Genomic DNA, 21,415 nt, shown 5'->3' with positions numbered 1-21,415 from the left:
GCACAAAATATGATCCCCACACTGTCCCTCTTATGGTACATGCTCTTCGCACTGACCTCTCCTTTCCATACCGGCCCCCTCTTCACACTGTCCTCTCATACTTTGTCCCCCTATAGGGCTCAGTATTCACACTGTACTCTCATCACTCTCCCCCTCCTTGGTATACTGTCCCCTCGTGGCTGCACCCTTACACTGTCCCTCCATGCTATGCCCCACTACTCAGTTTCTATTCTGTGCACTTTTCTCTCCCCATACTGTCTCCTCACAATATTCCCCTCCCTCCTCATACTGTCTCCTCTCACATCCCCCTGTTCACCATACTGTCTCCTCATATATTTACCCCCTCACTTTCTACACAGCCTGCTCACCTGACTCCCCATACTGTGTCTGCACACATCCCATCACCCTCACTCCCCGTATTCTGTCCACATACATTTTTCACATCGCTACTCATACTGTGTCCACATACATTCCCCCGTTCACTCCTCATACTGTGTGCACCCATCCCCCATACTGTTTCCTCAGATATTCCCCCATTCCCCCATACTGTTTCCTCAGATCTGCCCCCCATTCCCCAGTACTGTTTCCTCATATATGCCCCCTATTCCCCAGTACTGTTTCCTCATACATGCCCCCAATTCCTCCATACTGTTTCCTCATACATGCCCCCCATTCTCCTGTACTGTTTCCTCATATATGCCCATTATTTTCCTCTACCCCACCCCATCATTGCTCTCTTCATCACCTCCATCTTTGCCTTCTCCACGACCACTATCATTGCTTTGCCCACCACCCCAATAATTTCTCAGTTCCCTGAAAAATGCCCACAGGAAAATTGCCCACAGGAAAATTGCCCACACGGAAAATTGCCCGCATGGAAAATTTTCCTTGTGGGCAATTTTCCGTGTGGGCAAATTTCCGCGTGGGCAATTTTTCGTGTGGGCAATTTTCCTTGTGGGCAATTTTCCTGTGGGCAATTTTCCTGTGGGCAATTTTACTGTGGGCATTTTTCCTGTGGGCATTTTTCTGGTCACCGATCAAACCATAGCCTAGCCTAACATGCCCTAACATGTCGATCCAGAGGAAGGCAAAAAAAAAACATCTGGCAAAGAGAAAGCTCCACTTTGGGGACAAAAAGTCCTTCCTGACTCCACATACAGCAATCAGACTAGTTCCCTGGATCAACGCCCCAAACACCTGTATTCTTATGAGATACTGCAGTCTCCATGTACCCTCAGTGATATAGGACTAATCTCTATCAAAAATGTCAAAGAATAGAGGAAGGTATATTAAGGGGTCATTCCCACTTATGAAGAAATCGGTCGAATGCAATCAGATAAAAAATCAGATTGAATTCGGACCTATGTTATTCTATGATTGTGTGTTCATCTGTTTTTTTTCCAGCTCGGATCCGATCATGATTGGTCTGGAAAAAAGTTGCAGCTTGCTGCGATTGTAATTGGAAATCGGATCGCATCCTGCGATAGGAGACAATGTGTGCGAGAAAGAAAATCACACAGCACTTGGACCACACGAGTGTTGTCCGATTTTTACACACATCGCATTTGAAAAGCCAGCAATTCATATGCGAGTACAGTAATATCACAGGGTGACAGGTTAGAATAGATAGAATAGATATATACACATAGAATACATATATATAGATGTCAGTGACAGAAACATAGATATATATGCATTTATATTACATACATAGACAGAAAGCACAAAAGCCGGCAAATCAGCAGCTGCAGTAGTATAAAATCACTGCAGGAGCCAACAGGATAGAAGAGATGGATTACATACAGTAAATACAGATAGAATAGGTAGATATACAGATGTCAGTGACAAATACAATTAGTACAGTGTGTGTGCAGCTTACTGTACTGTACATGTATTTAATTAAAGATTATTTTTGGGAAAAAAATGTTGTGGTCTCCTGTGCAATTTTCTCTAAGATGTGTCAATTTGGGCACTTAGCCTCCTTCTTCCCACTTGCCATGTAGCGGTAGCAAGTGGGGTGATAGTTGAGGGAGTTGATGTCACCTTTGTATTGTCAGGTAACATCAAGCCCCAAGGTTAGTAATGGAGAGATGTCAAAAAGACGCCCCCATTACTAACCCCATGGTCACATTGTAAGAAAACAGAGACATCCAGAATAAAGTCCTTTAATTGAAAAAATGACACAGACTCCTTTAATAATCACAATTAAACCATACTTACGACCTCGCCTAATTCCACCAAAGCCCTCGTTCTCCTGTAATAAACCAAAAATAAAAAAACAACAATATCCCTCACCTCTCAATCATTCTGTTCCACGCCGTAATCTATGTTTGGGGATAATTACCGTATTTTCCGGCGTACAAGACGACTTTTTAACCCCTGAAAATCTTCTTAAAAGTCGGGGGTCGTCTTGTACGCCGGGAATCGCCTTGTACGCCGGGTGTATATGGTGGGTGGGGGGGGGAGTGATCCTGATGACGACGAGGGGGCGTCTCACAGAAAAGTGAGTATCCCCCATTACCTTATCATAGCGCTGCAGCGTGGGGTCTCTGTGCTGGGAGCGGCGGCGGCTGCTGTGCTGTGGCGGCTCCTCTTCTGCAGTGTGGGGCCTGTGGGGCGGTGGCGGCGGCGGCGTATCTTCATGCAGTCGGGGCTCCTCCGGCATCTCAGCCTGGAAGCCCCGCCGGCAACTCCATCGGTACAATGCGCTGGCCTCCGGGAAAATGGCCGCTGCTTAGATTCAGATCTCGTTGAGATCTGAATCTGAGCATGCGCAGCCCCCAGCGGCCGGGCCACCGCATCGCACCTATTGAGCTGCCTCCGGGAAAATGGCCACTGCTCAGATTCAGATCTCGTCTCCCGAGATCTCGGGACGAGATCTGAATCTGAGCAGCGGCCATTTTCCCGGAGGCCACCTGACCGCATTGTACCCATGGAGTTGCCGGCGGGGCTTCCAGTCTTTGAGATGCCGGAGGAGCCCCGACTGTATGAAGATACGCCGCCGCCACTGCCCCACAGCACCAGAGGCCCCACACTGCAGAAGAGGAGCCGCCACAGCACAGCACAGCACAGCACAGCACAGCACAGCAGCCGCCGCTCCCAGCACAGAGACCCCACGCTGCAGCGCTATGATAAGGTAATGGGGGATACTCACTTTCCTGTGAGACGCCCCCTCGTCCTCATCAGGATCACTCCCCCCCCCCCAAAAGGCACATATTCACCGGCCCTATAAGACGACATAGGGTGTATAAGAAGACCCCCGACTTTTAAGAAGATTTTATTTTTTAACTGGTAAAGTTGGGGGGTCGTCTTATACGCCCAGTCGTCTTATACGCCGGAAAATACGGTAGTTTTCAACCTGGACTTTGACAAGATGCAACTGTGCAGGCTGAGAACCACTGGTGAATGAGGTGCTGTGAGTGCAGCCTCAGTGACTAGCGGTGATGTCACTGAGGCTCCGTTCCCAGCCAGGCTGAACTGCAGTGACCTTGGTGAGATCCTCGCTAGCACCGTGAGAAAGTCGCACGGTGCAGAGGTGAGTTCACCGAACTGAAATTCTCCCAGTGAACTCGTCTCTGCACATGTCCAGTAATTTGCATATATACCGTATATACTCGAGTATAAGCCGACCCTAGTATAAGCCGAGACCCCTAATTTTGCCACAAAAAACTGGGAAAACTTATTGACTCGAGTATAAGGAGTGGGAAATGCAACAACTACTGGTAAATTTCAAAAATAAAAATAGATACCAATAAAAGTAAAATTGATTGGGAGATCAGTAGGTTAAGTGTTTTTGACTATCCTTATTGAATCAGGAGCCCATATAATGCTTCATACAGTTCATGATGGGCCCCATAAGATGCTCCATAGAAAATACACCCCATATAATGCTGCATAAAAGAATAATGATGGGCCCCATAAGATGCTCCATAGAATATTATGCCCCATATAATGGTGCACAAAGGTTGATGGCCCCATAAGATGCTCCATAGAATATTATGCCCCATATAATGCTGCACAAAGGTTGATGGCCCCATAAGAGGCTCCATAGAATATTATGCCTCATATAATGCTGCACAAAGGTTGATGGCCCCATAAGATGCTCCATAGAATATTATGCCCCATATAATGCTGCACAAAGGTTGATGGCCCCATAAGATGCTCCATAGAATAGTATGCCCCATATAATGCTGCACAAAGGTTGATAGCCCCATAAGATGCTCCATATTAAAATATATCCCATATAATGCTCCTTAAAAGGATAATGATGGCGCCATAAGATGCTCCATAGAATATTATGCCCCATATAATGCTGCACAAAGGTTGATGGCCCCATAAGATGCTCCATAGAATATTATGCCACATATAATGCTGCACAAAGGTTGATGGCCCCATAAGATGCTCCATAGAATATTATGCCCCATATAATGCTGCACAAAGGTTGATGGCCCCATAAGATGCTCCATAAATTATGCCCCATAAAATGCTGCTGTGATTAAAAAAAAAATGACATACTCATCTCTCGTCGTTCAGGCCCCCGGGACTTGCGATATTCTTCTGTCACCATTCCACAGCCACACGCCACTGTGACTTCCGGGTCTCTGCAGTGACTGTTCATGCAGATGTTGTGCACTAAACACGTCATCGCGCCCTCTGACCTGAACATCACAGCCAGAGGACATGGAAGACGCAATGCTCACCCTCCCCTGTTATACTCCCCCCCTCCTGACGCGGTCCCTGCTTCCCTGATGCGATAGTCTCTGGCATGGGCAGCTTGTTCCTGTGTTCAGCAGTCACTGGTACCGCTCATTAAAGTAATGAATATGCGCTCCACCCCTATGGGAGTGGAGTCGCATCCATATTCATTACTTTAATGAGCGGTAACACGTAACCGCTGAACACGGGAACAAGCTGCAGGCGTCAGAGACAATCTGAGAAGTAGGGACCGCACCTGGAGCAGGTGAGTATGATGTGACAACCGCCGCTCCCCCTCCCCCGCTGATCCCCTGGCACAGTGGCTCGAGTATAAGCTGAGACGGGCACTTTCAGCCTAAAAAAAAGGGCTGAAAATCTTGGCTTATACTCGAGTATATACGGTATGTGTGTGTTTTGATGAATATTTCCTTTGAAAACAATGTGTAAATGACATAGAGAATTGCTGTATGTAAAAGCTCAAGTTAAAATTGCAATAGGATATCAATCACACTGCATTCAGATGTAAATCGGATACTAGGTGTGAAAAATCAGATTGTACATGAATAAAAATCACATGACACTCGCATGACACTTGTCCTACTCTCCTGCATCGAAATCAGACCTATTTTAAAATCGCTAGTGTGTCTCCAGCTGAATACTATAGATAAGCTGTGAACAGTTTATGGTATTTTTCCAACACTCAGTTGGAAGAAAAGCAATAGGCAATACATAAATAACAGTTTAAATCAAGGGATACATACAACAAATCACCTAATACAAAAAATAAATGGGCTGTCTAAAGTTTAAAGCTAAATCTCAAATAATACTTATGTGATGCTTCTATCATCCCACACATGATACTGTTCAATTATTTTTTTGCAGGACTTATGTTTCGATTTTCCATTATAATATGCCTGGATAGAACCTATTTGTTGTTGAATACATGTCGGCAAAATAAAAGCAGAAAAATTGTTGAAGGATATTGTAAGAAGATATTGCCACTGTGCCTGCATCAAATTTCAGGCATAACAGACAATGCAGAAGCAATTGTAAGCCTATTTACCAGCACTTTATTTTGTCTTTCTTACTTATAGGGGATCCCTAAGCGATTGAGCATAAAAAAATTCATTGCACGGATAAAATCTTGTAAGCCTAATAGCCTAGGCTGCTAGCCTAGTAAGAATTAGTTTGTATAAGTTTTAGAAGAATTATAGTCAAATAGATTATCTATGTAACAATATGAATTAAAGAATTTAACCTCTTTGTGCACCCTGTCATATACAGGTGCATCTCACAAAATTAGAATATCATCAAAAAGTTAATTTATTTCAGTTCTTCAATACAAAAAGTGAATCTCATATATTATATGGAGTCATTAAAAACAGAGTGATCTATTTCAGGTGTTTATTTCTGTTAATGTTGATGATTATGGCTTACAGCCAATGACAACCCAAAAGTCATTATTTCAGTAAATTAGAATACTTTATAACGCCAGCTTTTAAAAATGATTTTAAAATCAGAAATGTTGGCCTACTGAAATGTATGTTCAGTAAATGCACTCAATACTTGGTCGGGGCTCCTTTGGCACCAATTACTGCATCAGTGAGGCGCGACATGGGGTGATCAGCCTGTGGCACTGCTGAGGTGTTGTGGAAGCCCAGGTTGCTTTGATCGCAGCCTTCAGCTCTTCTGCATTATTGGGTCTGGTGTCTCTCATCTTCCTCTTGACAATACCCGTAGATTGTCTATGGGGTTAAGGTCAGGTGAGTTTGCTGGCCAATCAAGCACAGTGATAATGTTGTTTGTAAACCAGGTATTGGTACCTTTGGCAGTGTGGACAGGTGCCAAGTCCTGCTGGAGAATGACATTTCCATCTCCAAAAAGCTTGTCGACAGAGGGAAGCATGAAGTGCGCTAAAATTTTCTGGTAGATGGCTGCACTGACTTTGGTCTTGATAAAACACAGTGGACCTACACCAGCATATGACTTGGCTCCCCAAACCATAAACCAAACCAAACCATAAATAAATTAACTTTTTGATGATATTCTAATTTTGTGAGAAGCACCTGTATGTATATAATGGCCAGGGTGCACATATATGGGGTGGCTGTGGAGCTGTGCCCATTCCATACAGGGCAGATGACGTATGTAATACATTGGTGGTATCTGCCTGTAACAGCAGCAACTGCGGTTATTTAACTAGTTATATGCCTCTATCAATCCCGGATAGTGGTTTTTAAATAGAATGATTGCCGATGCGCACACTCACCGGTGCCCACCAACTCCTCGTAATGGAATAGCATTAGTAGAAATGGATTATCATGGCAGCAGGGGGCCTACATCATGGCACTCCTTATGGCTTGGAAGGGAAGTAGCGTTATTTGACTTTTTGAATGTAAAATTTCCTGGAATCATTAGAGGATGCTATGCTCCATTTGGAGAGCCCTTGATGTGCATAAACAGTGGAAACCCCCCACAATTGATCTCATTTTGGAAACTAGACCCCTCAAGGAATGTATTTAGATGTGAGGTGAGCACCTTGAGCCACCAGGTGCTTCACAGAAGTTTATAAGGTTGAGCCTTGAAAATAAAAAAAACACATTTTCCCAACAAAAATGATATTTTAGCCCCACATTTTGCATTTTTATAAGGGGAACAGAAGAAATATCAAAATACAATTTGTTGTGCAATTTCGCCTGAGTACGCCGACACCCCAAATGAGGGAGAAAACTACTGTTTGAGGGGGAATATTACATTTGAGGCACAGTGAAAAGCTCAGAAGGGAAGAGGCCAAAACAACAGAACACCCCCCCCCCATATGTGAACTCATTTTACAAACTGTACCCCCCAATGAATTCATCTACGGGTGCTGTGATCATAGTGTGCCTCACAGAATATTATACCATTAAGTGGTGAAGAAAGAATAAATTACATTTTTACCACTAAGATGTTGTTTTAGCTCCAAGTTTATAATTTTTCTAAGGGCCAATAGTAAGTTTTGTTTTACAACAAACTGAGGTTTATTTTTTACTGAGTAGGCCAATACACTCCATGCAATCGGGAAATATCTTGTAAGCACAGTGCAAAGCTCAGAAGGGAAGGAGCACCATACTATAGTGTAAGATTTACTGTTATGTTTGCAGGTGCCATGAACAACTGGGAGAGCCCCTGAATTGACAGAAAATCAGAACCCCCCATAAGTGACCCCATTTTATAAGCTACATATCTCTACGAATTTATCTAGTGGTGTAGTGATCATATGGACATCACAGGTGAATCACAGAAATCTTATGCTATTGGGCAGTGAAGAAAAAATAACTAATTTTTATCACCAAAATGTTGTTTTAACCCCAGATTTTACATTTTCACAGAAGAAGTGGGTAAAAATGACACCATAATTTGTCCCACAATACTGAAAGTGGCAATGCCTCAGCCATGGCTGTACAGTACTGCTTCATATGGAGTCATATGGAGAGACTTGGGACTGACGGAGCGCTACTTGCCTCCTGGAGTTCATGTTCCTAGAACAGTTTGCAGACTCCATATACAGATCCTCTAACTGCTAGAAGAGCAAAATCTCCCCTAAAGTAACCCTATTTTGGAAATTATACCCCTTTTGGGAATTTAACTACAGGTATATTGATGATTTTGATTCCATGGGTGTTTTCCAAAAACACGCAGCGATGAATGCTGCCAAGTGACAATTGTAGGTTCGGGTAGGGTCTCCCTGAATTAATAACCAGCAAACATTAGGCAGACAGCTATGGGCTGATATTATTAGCCTAGGAAGGGGCCATGGATACTGGCCTTCTCCAGGCTAAAACATTAGCTCTCAGCTGCCCCAGAAAAGGTGCATCTATAAGATGTGCCAATTCTGGCACTTAGCCTCGCTCTTCCCACATGCCCTGATGCAGTGACAAGTGAGTAATAGTTGGGGGGGTTGATGTCTCCTTTGTATTGTCAGATGACACCAATCATAGATGTTAGTAAGGGAGAGGCGTCTATAAGATGCTTCCATTGCTAACCCCATAAATTTTAATTAAACCACACTTACTGCATCGCCCATTCTAGTGACACCGTTGTTCCTTGCAAGAGAATTACAATACAACCATATTCCTCACCTGTCTGCAGAGAAGATAATCCATTTGTCCAACGATGGGTCTAGCTCTGCTACATCTAGATGGCAGGAAGCGTGGTTGTATGACGCAACCATATAGCCTGTCATCCAGCAGAGACACTGAGCAGTGTCTGCTACCACTGCTCAGTAAATCCAGGAAAAAGATGTGCACACTGTCACTGGGTTGGTGCAGGCATGAACAAAAATAGTCCAAGTATAGGAAAAATCAGCCGCACTCAATTGGTTGAAAGTTCAGCAAACTGCTCAGTGTCTCGTTGTGAACTACTATAATCTGTCTGACGTCACCACGAGTGTGAGAAAGTTCTCACGCTCGCAGTGCCGTCAGAAAGGTCCAGGGAGTTCACAGTCAATTAAGTCACTTCATTTAATGATGTCAGCAGGAGCGCTGTTAGAAATTTTCCCACAGCGCTCACGGTGACATCACACAGGTAGAATTCACCATGAAACACTGAGCAGTGGTAGCAGATGCTGCCCAGTGTCTTTGCTGGATGACAGGCAAGTTTATGATGTTGAGCTGTGAAAATAAAAAAAAATCACATTTTCCCACAAAAATGTTATTTTAGCCTCAAATTTTGCATTTTCATAAAGGTTATAGGAATTTCCTGGAATCATTAGTGGATGACATGTTTCGTTTGGAGAGACCCTGATGTGCCTAAACAGTGGAAACCCCCACACATGACACCATTTTAGAAACTAGACCACTCAAGGAATGTATTTGTACCTGCAGGTGCTTCACAGAAGTTTATAACATTGAGTTGTGAAAAAAAATCATATTATCCCCACAAAAATGTTAATTTAGCCTCAATTTTTCTCAATGGTAAAAGGATAAATTGTACAATACAATTTGTTGTGCAATTTCTCCTGAGTACTTTGATACCCTGTAGGGGGGAACACTACTTTTGAGGCACAGTGCAAAGCTCAGAAGGAAAGAAGAGGCATATTGAAGTTCAGATTTTGCTAGAATGGTTAACCCCTTAATGGCCGGAGCTTTTTTCGGTTTTGCGTTTTCGTTTTTTCGCTCCCCTCATTCCCAGAGCCATAACTTTTTTATTTCTCCATCAATATCGCCATCTGAGGGCTTATTTTTTGCTGTATGAGCTGTACTTTTGAACCACACCATTGATTTTGCCATGTTGTGTACTGTAAAACAGGAAAAAAATTCTAAGTGCGGTTAAATTGCAAAAAAGTGCAATCCCACACTGGTTTTTTGTTTGGCTTTTTCGCTAGGCTCATTAAATGCTAAAACTGACCTGCCGTTATGACTCTCCAGGTCATTACAAGTTCATAGACATCAAATATGTCTAGGTTATTTTTTATCTAAGTGGTGAAAAAAAATTCCAAATATTGCAAAAAAAAAAAATTGCGCATTTTTCCTTTACCTGTAGCGTCTCCATTTTTCGTGATTTGGGGTTGCGTGAGGGCTTGTTTTTTGCATGCAGAGCTGATGTTTTAATGGTACCATTTTGGTGCAGATATGTTCTTTTGATCGCCCATTATTGCATTTTAATGCAATGTTGTGGCGACCAAAAAACGTAATTCTGGCGTTTTTAATTTTTTTCTCGCTACGCCATTTAGCAATCAGGTTATTCCTTTTTTTGATAGATCGGGCGATTCTGAACGCGGCGATACCAAATATGTGTATTTTTGATTTTTTTTATTGTTTGATTTTGAATGGGGCAAAAGGGGGGTGGTTTGAACTTTTACATTTTTGTTATTTTTTTTTCAAATTTTGAAAACTTATTTTTTTACTTTTCCCATGCTTCAATAGCCTCCATGCGAGGCTAGAAGCTGGCATAGCCTGATCGGCTATGCTACATAGGAGTAATCCTCAGATCGCCCCTATGTAGCTAAATTACAGCATTGCTATGAGCGCATAGCAATCTGGCATCAACAACCATAAAGGTCTGCAGGAGACCTCTGGTTGTAATGCCAATGCACCAATGACCCCCGATCATGTGATGGGGTTACCAATGCGCGCATTTCCAGCCGGATGGCCGGAAGTGCTTGTTAAATGCCGCTGTCAGAGTTTGACAGCGGCATTTACTAGTTAATAGGTGCGGGCAGAACGCGATTCCACTGGTACCTATTGCGGGCACATGTCAGCAGTACAAAACAGCTGACATGTCCCAGCTTTGATGCGGGGTCTCCGCCGGAACCCACATCAAAGCGGGGGATACTGCCATCGGATGTACTATTCTGTCCGATGGAAGAAAGGGTTTAAAGTGTGTCATGTTGTGGCGCACCAGGGTCCTGGTCATCACAGTAGCATTGCTTTCCTCACGGGGAGAGTGATGTTATGCTTGAAGGCAAGAAGGGATAACTGCAACCAGGTACCACAAACATGGAGCACATTCACACTCCAGGCCACCAGGGGGAGCTTTTGATCCTACTTGCTGGGTGACTCCCCATATATATATATATAACTGGTAGTCTGTAGGGAAAGTCAGCCAGTTTTCCAGAGGGTTCCTGCCAGGAAGCAGACAGGAGCCAACTGAGGGAGGTGAAGGTTTTACGGAGTTGTGTAGCCCCAGTGCAGCAGTTCCTGGAAAGAGACATACAGAAAGCTGAATTGATTGCAGAGAGCGTGCAGGAGAGCAAAGCACAGGAGTGCATATCAGAGGGAGACCAGCCCCGAGCAGGCTGCCTCCTTCTGAGGCGCAGGACCGGTAGCCGGAACACCGAGGATCGTAAGGCACTCTATGACTTACATCAGAGACTGGAAGGACAGCTGAACATTACATTACCTGTCCGCCCTAACACCCAGGAGGCACAGTGGCACCCCTTCAAGGCCGGGGCGTGCTAGAGTCCCTATAAACAGCCTCAAGCCACCAGTCACACGGGTTATGTCCTATCCTACCGGTGGGATCGAGAGAGACAACATCTGTGAGGATCTTATGTGAGCTTTTAGCAGTAAGAGACTACAACAATATGGCGCTAAAGGAAGGCTTTTGATTTCCACCTGGGTAAGGGGACTCCTAACTTGCCTTCAAGCCGGCTAGACCTTGCCTGCCCTGTGATCTGGTGCTCTGGACTTTGGATGCTGAAGTCTTCAGTAAAGGTAAAGAGACTTTACTACACTCCTCACCATCTTGCATCTACACACCACGAGCCCTGGGGATATACTTCACCTGTGGGAAGTTATACCATCTAGCTGCCATAACATCACCCCAGAGGACCCCCTTAAAGCAGCGTCAGTCACCACTGACCCAATACCACAGGTGGCATCACGAACACAAATTTTATTCCCTTTAAAGACCTTTCCCTTTAACGTTGATGCCCAGGGCCATGGACCGGGTCGCCACCATGACATCCCCTTTAAGTACTGGACCTGGTACCGAGTACCCCATGGCCTGTGAGAGCGTCAAAGTCATGTTATTTTTTGTGGGGTCCCACATTTTAATAGCCAGTAAAGGCTAGGTATATGGTTGTGAGCTGATATGAATAGCCTGGGAAGCTCTATGGACATTTCCCCCTTCCCAGGCTATAAACATCTGCTCAAGCTGTCTGCTTTCCCTCTTCTAGTTAAAGAGAATTACACTGGAGCTCATAATAATTAAATACAAGTACAGTAAGCTTCACAGGCACTGTAGTAATTGTATATGTCACTGACATCTATATTGCCTGCTGAAATGCTGGCTCTTCATACCTATCTATCTTTAAAAATCCAGAAAAATTGGAGGCAGCACACCATTTGTAGTGAAAAGGAGCTATTTAATGAGCCCAGAAGGCAGCGTTTCGGTCCCAACAGGAACCTTTCTCAAACTTTCTCTTCCTCTTATCTATCTATCTATCTATCTATCTATCTATCTATCTATCTATCTATCTATCCATCTTTCTATCTATCTAATCTATCTATCAATCAAATCTATACAGCATATACAGTGCCCTGCGAAAGTATTCGGCTCCCTGGAACTTTTCAATCTTTTCCAACATATCATGCTTCAAACATAAAGATACCAAATGTAAATTTTTGGTGAAGAATCAACAACAAGTGGAACATAATTGTGAAGTTGAACAAAATTTATTGGTTACTTAAAATTTTTGTGGAATTTCAAAAACTGAAAAGTGGGGCATGCAATATTATTTGGCCCCTTTAACTTAATACTTTGTTGCGCCACCTTTTGCTGTGATTACATCAGCAAGTCACTTGGGGTATGTCTCTATCAGTTTTGTAAATCGAGAGAATGAAATTCTTGCCCATTCTTCCTTGGCAAACAGCTCGAGCTCAGTGAGGTTTGATGGACATCGTTTGTGAAAAGCAGTTTTCAGCTCTTTCCACAGATTCTTGATTAGATTGAGGTCTGGACTTTGACTTGACCATTCTAACACCTGGATATGTTTATTTGTGAACAATTCCATTGTAGATTTTGCTTTATGTTTGGAATCATTGTCTTGTTGGAAGACAAATCTCCGTCCTAGTCTCAGGTCTTATGCAGACTCCAACAGGTTTTCATCAAGAATGGTCCTGTATTTGGCTCCATCCATCTTCCCATCAATTTTAACCATCTTCCCTGTCCTTGCTGAAGAAAAGCAGGCCCAAACCATGATGCTGCCACCACCATGTTTGACATTGGGGATGTGTGTTCAGGGTGATGAGCTGTATTGCCTTTGTGCCAAACTTATCATTTGGCATTGTTGCCAAAAAGTTTGATTCTTCTTCTTGCACATGTTTGGTGTGTCTCCCAGGTGGCTTGTTTCAAACTTTAAACAACATTTTTTATGGATATTTTTGAGAAATGGCTTTCTTCTTTCCACTCTTCCATAAAGGCCAGATTTGTGTAGTGTACGACTGATTGTTATCCTTTGGACAGACTGTCCCACCTCAGCTGTAGATCTCTGCAGTTCATCCAGAGTGATCATTGGCCTCTTGGCTGCATCTCTGTTCAGTCTTCTTCTTGTTTGAGATGAAAGTTTAGAGGAACGGCCAGGTCCTGGTAGATTTGCAGTGGTATGATACTCCTTCCATTTCAATATGATCTCTTGCACAGTGCTCTTTGGGATGTTTAAGTTTTGGAAATCATTTTGTATCCAAATCCGGCTTTAAACTTCTCCACAACAGTATCACGGACCTGCCTGTTGTGTTCCTTGGTCTTCATGATGCTTTCTGTGCTTCAAACAGAACCCTGAGAATATCACAGAGCAGGTGCATTTATACGGAGACTTGATTACACACAGGTGGTTTATATTTATCATCATTAGGCATTTATTACAACATTGGACCATTCAGAGATCTACAGTGAACTTCTGGAGCGAGTTTGCTGAACTGAAAGTAAAGGGGCTGAATAATATTGCAAGTCCCACTTTTCAGTTTTTAAATTTCCACAAAAATTTAAAATAAGCAATAAATTTCATTCAAATGCACAATTGTGTTGCACTTGTTGATTCTTCACCCAAAAATTACATTTGGTTTCTTTATGTTTGAAGCATGATATGTGGGAAAAGGTTGAAAAGTTCCAGGGAGCCAAATAATTTCGCAAGGCCCTGTATCTATAAGTGTTTTGAAGAATATTTCCTTTGAAAACTATGTGTAAATTACATAGAGAACTTTTCTATGTAAAAGCTCATGTTAAAATTGCATTGCAATTGGATAGCAATCGCACTGCATATGGTTTTAAATCTAATGCTAGGTGTGAAAAATCGGATTACACTCGCATAAAAAATAACAGAACAAAACACCAGGATTGGAAGTCAAGAGAATAGATAAAATAAAATATACCATATAAAAATTGAGGCCAGAACATATACAGTTAGGTCCATATATATTTGGACAGAGGCAACATTTTTCTAATTTTGCTTATAGACATTACCACAATTAATTTTAAACAAAACAATTCAAATGAAGTTGAAGTTCAGACTTTCAGCTTTCATTTGAGGGTATCCACAATAAAATTGGATGAAGGGTTTAGGAGTTTCAGCTCCTTAACATGTGCCACCCTGTTTTTAAAGGGACCAAAAGTAATTGGACAATTGACTCCAAGGCTATTTCATGGACAGGTGTGGGCAATCCCTTCGTTATGTCATTCTCAATTAAGCAGATAAAAGGCCTGGAGTTGATTTGAGGTGTGGTGCTTGCATTTGTAAGGTTTTGCTGTGAAGTAAACAGGAGCTCTCCATGCAGGTGAAGCAAACCATCCTTAAGCTGCGAAAACAGAAAAAACCCATCGGATAAATTGCTACAATATTAGGAGTGGCAAAATCTACAATTTGGTACATCCTGAGAAAGAAAGAAAGCACTGGTGAACTCATCAATGCAAAAAGATCTGGGCGCCCACGGAAGACAACAGTGGTGGATGATCGCAGAATAAGCTCCATGGTGAAGAGAAACCCCTACACAACAGCCAACCAAGTGAACAATACTCTCCAGAAGGTCGGCGTATCAATATCCAAATCTACCATAAAGAGAAGACTGCATGAAAGTAAATACAGAGGGTTCACTGCACGGTGCAAGCCACTCATAAGCATCAAGAATAAAAAGGCTAGACTGGACTTGCTAAAAAACATCTAAAAAAGCCAGCACAGTTCTGGAAGAACATTCTTTGGACAGATGAATCCAAGATCAACCTCTACCAGAATGATGGAAAGAGAAAAGTATGGTGAAGGCGTGGTACAGCTCATGATCCAAAGCATACCACATCATCTGTAAAACACGGCGGAGGCAGTGTGATGGCTTGGGCATGCATGGCTGCCAGTGGCACTGGGTCACTAGTGTTTATTGATGATGTGACACAGGACAGAAGCAGCCGAATGAATTCTGAGGTATTCAGAGCCATACTGTGTGCTCAGATCCAGCCAAATGAAGCAAAACTGATTGGTCGTCGTTTCATACTACAGATGGACAATGACCCAAAACATAAAGCCAAAGCAACTCAGGAGTTTATTAAAGCAAAGAAGTGGAATATTCTTGAATGGCCAAGTCAGTCACCTGATCTCAACCCAATTGAGCATGCATTTCACTTGTTAAAGACTAATCTTCAGACAGAAAGGCCCACAAACAAACAGCATCTGAAAACCACAGCATTGAAGGCCTGGCAGAGCATCAAAAAGGAGGAAACACAGCGTCTGGTGATGTCCATGAGTTCAAGACTTCAGGCAGTCATTGGTAACACAGGGTTTTCAACCAAGTACTAAAAATTAACATTTTATTTAAAATTATTGAATCTGTCCAATTACTTTTGGTCCCTTTAAAAACAGGGTGGTACATGTTAAGGATCTGAAACTCCTAAACCCTTCATCCAATTTTAATGTGGATACCCTCAAATGAATGCTGAAAGTCTGAACTTCAACTGCATCTGAATTGTTTTGTTTAAAATTCATTGTGGTAATGGCTATAACCAAAATTAGAAAAATGTTGTCTCTGTCCAAATATATATGGACCTAACTGTAGGTAAATATAAAAGAAATGCTTTTATTTATTTTTTGGCAAATGGCACTACATAATGTGCCTGTACTTGGAGAAATTATCAAAAATATGTATTTTAACAATAAAATAGTAACTGGACGGACAAAGATAAAAATTAAAAATTCATGTAAGACTTGGACAATAATATACATAATATTCCACCAAACGGTATAACTAAATGTATAAGTATACAGCCATGTGCAGGAAGGCAATGTACAATATGTAAAAAAGTGTAAACGTACAACAACAATATATAAATCAATTCAAGAAATGTGCAAATGTTATGCAATAAATAAAAGTGAAAAAATGCAAGGAAAAAACAATTGATCAGGCAAAATACTGTCCAATTAGAGTGAAGGGATGTGGGTATATGCCTTCATACCACATATAATATGCACCAAGGGCAAGATATAAAAAAGGACCAGGATATGTATCTTATACTATTAGGGCCAATCGAGGGTAAGATAATAAAATTTGGTATGCCAATGTCCTACATGTAAAGTGCACCAAAGAGCAAAACTATAAGAGCCATAATGTATACCTTCAGTGTCCGTCCCTCCAAGTGCAGCGCACCCCGATGCGCATTTCGGACGAAGGAGTTATCCGAAACGTGGAGGAAGGGGATATTCATTAGTGGGAAGGCTTTTAGTGGAGTCATTTATAGGGCTGGGTTTGGGTTGGGGTCTCATCAGTTCCCCCTCTCCATGGTCGAGTTCGGTCACCCTACATCACTCACTCACCACGTCCTATGTGGATCAGGTACTGGAGAGCTTGAGGGCCGCAGCATCATTGCAGCCCCAAGGCTGGCTAGAAACACAGGTGGCCGGTATCATTGAAGGGATGGCAGGGCCAGCAGGGGAGGCCCCCTCACGCGAGCGGTATCCTCATCTGGTGTGGCCTCCCGAGAGGACTGAGCATAGGAGCAGGAGCCCCTCTGGGGACCCTCCAGGCCGAGCGCCAGTCAGATCATGTGCCAGCAGGCCCTGGTCTGGGAGGATACTAATTGCCAGGCGGGGTCCGGCAGAGGCATCTAGGTTTTCATTACGTAGCAGTTTGAGGGTGGAGCCAGCATGTGCTGGGCTTGCTGGGATGCCTGACATCACGGGGGGTCACCGCGGTGAGGTTCCAGCCAGGCAGCCTGCCTCTTCACCACTGATGGTCGGCGGGACGGGAGCTGAGATGGCAATAGTGAGCAGTACACGCCTGGGACAGCGAGTTCCAGCCTTCTCACAGTCGATGGTGGGGGGCTCTCCTGCCCCTAGTGGAGTTCTGGTGTTGACCTCTTCCCCTTGGCCGGCTGCATAGCTTTTCAGACAGGATGCTGTGTGCTGCAGGTTCATCGGTGCAGGCACGGCTTGATGGTGCAGCACAACTGTTGGGACCCTCCTGTTCCCTTGTGCATCAGCTTCCATGAATATTAGCAGTTTCTGGGACACCGGGGTCAGGTCTGTGGGCTCCGGATGGCACGGCGAGTAGGATCAGCATAGTGGACGGGCATCTGGATTCAGGATTTCTGGCTGGATGGGTCACAGCTCCCTTGCAGCCTGATGAGTATTATTCTTTGTGTTGTCCGTGTCCGCAGATTTTGATGTCCCCTGGTATGAGTGGCAGCCAAGTGGTAGAAGCAGGTCCTAGTGTAGGGGATGGAGTTTTGGCTGATTTAGCTAGCGGGAGTGTAAGGGAGGTTTTAGCTAATGTATGGGATTTGCTCACCCGGTTGGGAGGGGGGGTAGTAGCGCCTGGGCATCTAGCGGCATAGGCTGGCCCTCAATTTAGTGCGTATGTTTGGCCTAATAGGGCATTAGAAGGGTTGAGTAGGCTTTCTGATCCTGTGTCAGTGTCGGTGGAGACACAGAAAGAAAAGGAGTGTAGGATTCATTTGGATGACAGGGTGCATGGGGAAGTTTATGTGTTTCGATTTTCCATTGGGAGCTCATCTTAAAAAGGAAGGGTGGGAATAGATCTAGAGAGATGGGTATGTTGAGATCTTTTCTCTGCTTCCTTCGGAGAAATTTAATTTAGATAAATGTAAAAAAGATGATAGTAAGAAGAAAGAAGAGGAGAAGCGTAGGTGGCATTTGATTCCTCAAACGTTTGCTAATTGGCTGCAGGCTTTTGCCATGTTGGCATGCGTTATCCGTGAAAAGGCATTGGAGCATTGCTCTGCTCTATTTTATTACATGGACTCCATTGGTGAGGCCCATAGGACTTACGGGGGACAGGCATGGTTCCGATACGATGAGCAGTTTCAGCACAGGAAGGCAATAAGGCCTGCGATTAGGTGGGATCAAAAAGATATAGGTCTGTGGCTGAGTGTTATGGCACCTAATAGGTTTGGCCATTCCTTTCACGTGTGGGCCGGGAACCCTGACCAAGCCAATAGTCAGTCCAATGCATCAGGGGCTGGATGTCAAGCAGGTCATTCGGTGGGACAAAAGTTGGGCATATGCTGGCAGTTCAACGAATGCCAGTGTAAGTTTGAAGCCAATTGTACATTTAAGCACCTCTCCTCCCATTGCAATGGCTCCTCGCATGGGGCAGCCAGATTTCTTAAGAAAGGCAAGCCTAAAGCAGGGGGTAGCAATCTGCAAGGGGAAGACTCAAGTAAAGCTGGAAAAGATGGTCTCTTATCTAAATAGATATCCGGATATAGGAAAAGTGGAATTGTTGTTGTCAGGTTTTAAAGACGGTTTTGTAATTCCTGCTCCTCCTTTTGCTATTCCCCAGGTTCTTAAAAATCTTTGGTCGGCGGAAAGTTATGGGGATGTGCTTTCTGAGAAATTAGGTAAGGAGGTTGGGTTGGGCTTCATGGCAGGTCCTTTTAGTTATCCTCCATTTGAGGATTTGGTAGTCCCCCTTGGACATTGTGCCTAAAAATAACCAAATAAGTTTCTGCTTTTTCATCATCTGTCTTAGGCTAGGTTCACATTGCGCTAGGTGAGTCCGTCTAACGGACACGTTTTTAAGTAGTGAAAACGCAATATAACGCACATACTAACGCGCCCATAGACTTGCATTGTCTGACGCATCGTGACGCATGCCAAAATTGGCATGCGTTTGTCATATAACGTTTTTTTTCTGACGGACCTTGGAACGCGGCTTGCAGCGTTTTTGGGTCTGGCCAAGCTAACGCAATACTAACGGAAGCGTTAATTCTGCCATTGATGGCTATGGCAAACGCAGCCAGACGCAAATCGTGAAAAATTTCCAAATAGAACCATACGTTTTAATAGCGTTTGAGGGTGGTCCATGTGGTCATGTGACAGGAAACATGATTTCGGCCATTAATGTCCCTAGCACACATTTTTCCTGAGGCCTGCTGCACGTGAGAAAGTGTCTTGCAAGAGATCACAGGAAATGTAAGTACATTTGTATATATATATATATATATATATATCTGTATACATCATGGGAGTCTGTATTGTCCGTCGGATGTGTGTGTACTAAAAATGTATTGCTTTGTTGCAGATGTCGGATAGTGAGGGACGCAGCAGCAGCAGCGTGTCTGCGGTTTTTTCTTCTCAATCGGTAGGCTTGCACTTTAAAAAACCACTAAAAGTTGTGTGAAACTCCAGTGTATTGAGCTAACCACGTGTATAATCATGTTTTTATTGCAAATAGGAGTCTTCGGAGCCCGAGGCTGCTAGGCCCCCCCCAAAAAAACAGGCAAAACCCACAAAGGTACATGGCATAAATTTATTGATCCAAGAAATGTAATTTTATTTTTTTCCATTTAAATACACAATAGGTTGTGGCACACGGAGGACACAAGAGAAAGAAGGTTCCTCGCCGTCTGTCGTCGCCACAACTGCCAGTGGTAAATATAAAACTAGAAATTTTCTATCCAATACTTATCTACAATCTATCTATTCACTTTCTATCTACTATATCTATAAACTATCTATCCACTATCTATCTCGCTCTCTCTATCTTTCGCTCTATCTATGTATCTATCTATCTATGTATCTATCTATCTATGTATCTATCTATATATGTATCTATCTATCTATGTATCTATCTATCTATCTATCTATCTATCTATCTATCTATCTATCTATCTATCTATCTATCTATCTATCTATCTATCTATCTATCTATCTATCAGTCTACCAATAAAGTGAAATTGAACCTTTCAACATAACGTTTTGTGTTTACATAGTCCAAGTCAGCGAGCCAAAAAAAAAGGATTGTGGTTGACGAAGAGCCGTTGACCATTCACAACGAGACACTGATCAACCTTGTGGAAGCCAACCCCTCAATATGGGACCAAAGCGACAGCTCCCACCATGACATCGTGAAGAACCGCAAGTTGTGGGATAAAATTATCTGTCACTTCGATCCCCGATACATGGAGAAGTCGTCAACCTCAAAGAAAAAAATTGGTAAATATTGGTGATGTTACATTGTCTACTATCTATCTCTCAACTCTCAACTATCTATACACTATTTCTTAAACTATTTCTCTATCATCTATCTAATAACTACTATCTATCAACTATCTATCTACTATCTATATATCAACTATCTTAACTAACTATACACAATTTTAAAACTATCAATATAAGAACTGTCTATCTACTATTTATATATCTATTTTTTAATTTTTTTTTAAATTTAAAGCCGATGCGGTCCATACCCGTTGGAAATCAATAAGGGATCGCTTTGTCCATGACTACCGGAACAGTCAAAATGCACCAAGCAGATCAGGTGCCAAACGGGTGACCCCGTATGTGCATTACGAGCAATTGCTCTTTCTGCAAAAAACAGTGTCTCAGCGCTCGTAAGTACAAATATGTCTGTGTGCAAGACAAAATTGTTTAATTAACCCCTTCCTGACATCCGACGTACTATCCCGTCGAGGTGGGGTGGGCCCCCATGACCGCCGACGGGATAGTACGTCATGCCCTTTAATGCGACACCGCGACTTAAGTCGCGGTGATCGCATTAAAATTCCGACGCCATCTCACCTGGGGGAAGATGGCCTCGGCATTTCGGGGTATGGCGCCGCCCCCCCGGCCTCCCGATCGCTGTGATTGGCTGTTCAATTCTGAACAGCGAATCACAGCCTTTCTCACTGTTTCAGCCAATCAGATTGGCTGAAACAGTGAGGTCCCAGGCTAGGATCGAGTACCGATGTGCAACGCCAGGCACCGACCAAAACCCCCCGGATTGGCGCGATCGAC

General features: G+C 43.3%; 1 protein-coding gene across 1 annotated transcript; it reads left to right on the top strand.

Annotated features, from left to right (window-relative positions):
* Nucleotides 1–18,623: 18,623 nt before the first annotated feature.
* On the top strand, nt 18,624–21,016 carry LOC143817696 (uncharacterized). The gene is made up of 5 exons (XM_077299185.1): nt 18,624–18,704; nt 19,854–19,913; nt 19,981–20,049; nt 20,392–20,614; nt 20,853–21,016. Exons 1-5 carry the CDS (start codon nt 18,624–18,626, stop codon nt 21,014–21,016), a joined length of 597 nt encoding a protein of 198 aa, XP_077155300.1.
* The last annotated feature ends 399 nt before the right edge of the window (nt 21,017–21,415 follow it).

The sequence above is a fragment of the Ranitomeya variabilis genome, chromosome 3, assembly GCF_051348905.1.
Source record: "Ranitomeya variabilis isolate aRanVar5 chromosome 3, aRanVar5.hap1, whole genome shotgun sequence".
Classification (NCBI taxonomy): Eukaryota; Metazoa; Chordata; class Amphibia; order Anura; family Dendrobatidae; genus Ranitomeya; species Ranitomeya variabilis.
The sequence above is the reverse complement of the archived record's forward strand: the minus strand, read 5'-3'. Positions and strand labels throughout refer to the sequence as shown.

Excerpts from the sequence above, each read along its gene's own strand:
- LOC143817696 (XM_077299185.1), top strand. The coding sequence starts at position 18,624 with ATGCATCAGGGGCTGGATGTCAAGCAGGTCATTCGGTGGGACAAAAGT. Across the intron at positions 20,050-20,391 it reads CGTCGCCACAACTGCCAGTG|TCCAAGTCAGCGAGCCAAAA; the intron begins GTAAATATAAAA and ends GTGTTTACATAG. Across the intron at positions 20,615-20,852 it reads AACCTCAAAGAAAAAAATTG|CCGATGCGGTCCATACCCGT; the intron begins GTAAATATTGGT and ends TTAAATTTAAAG.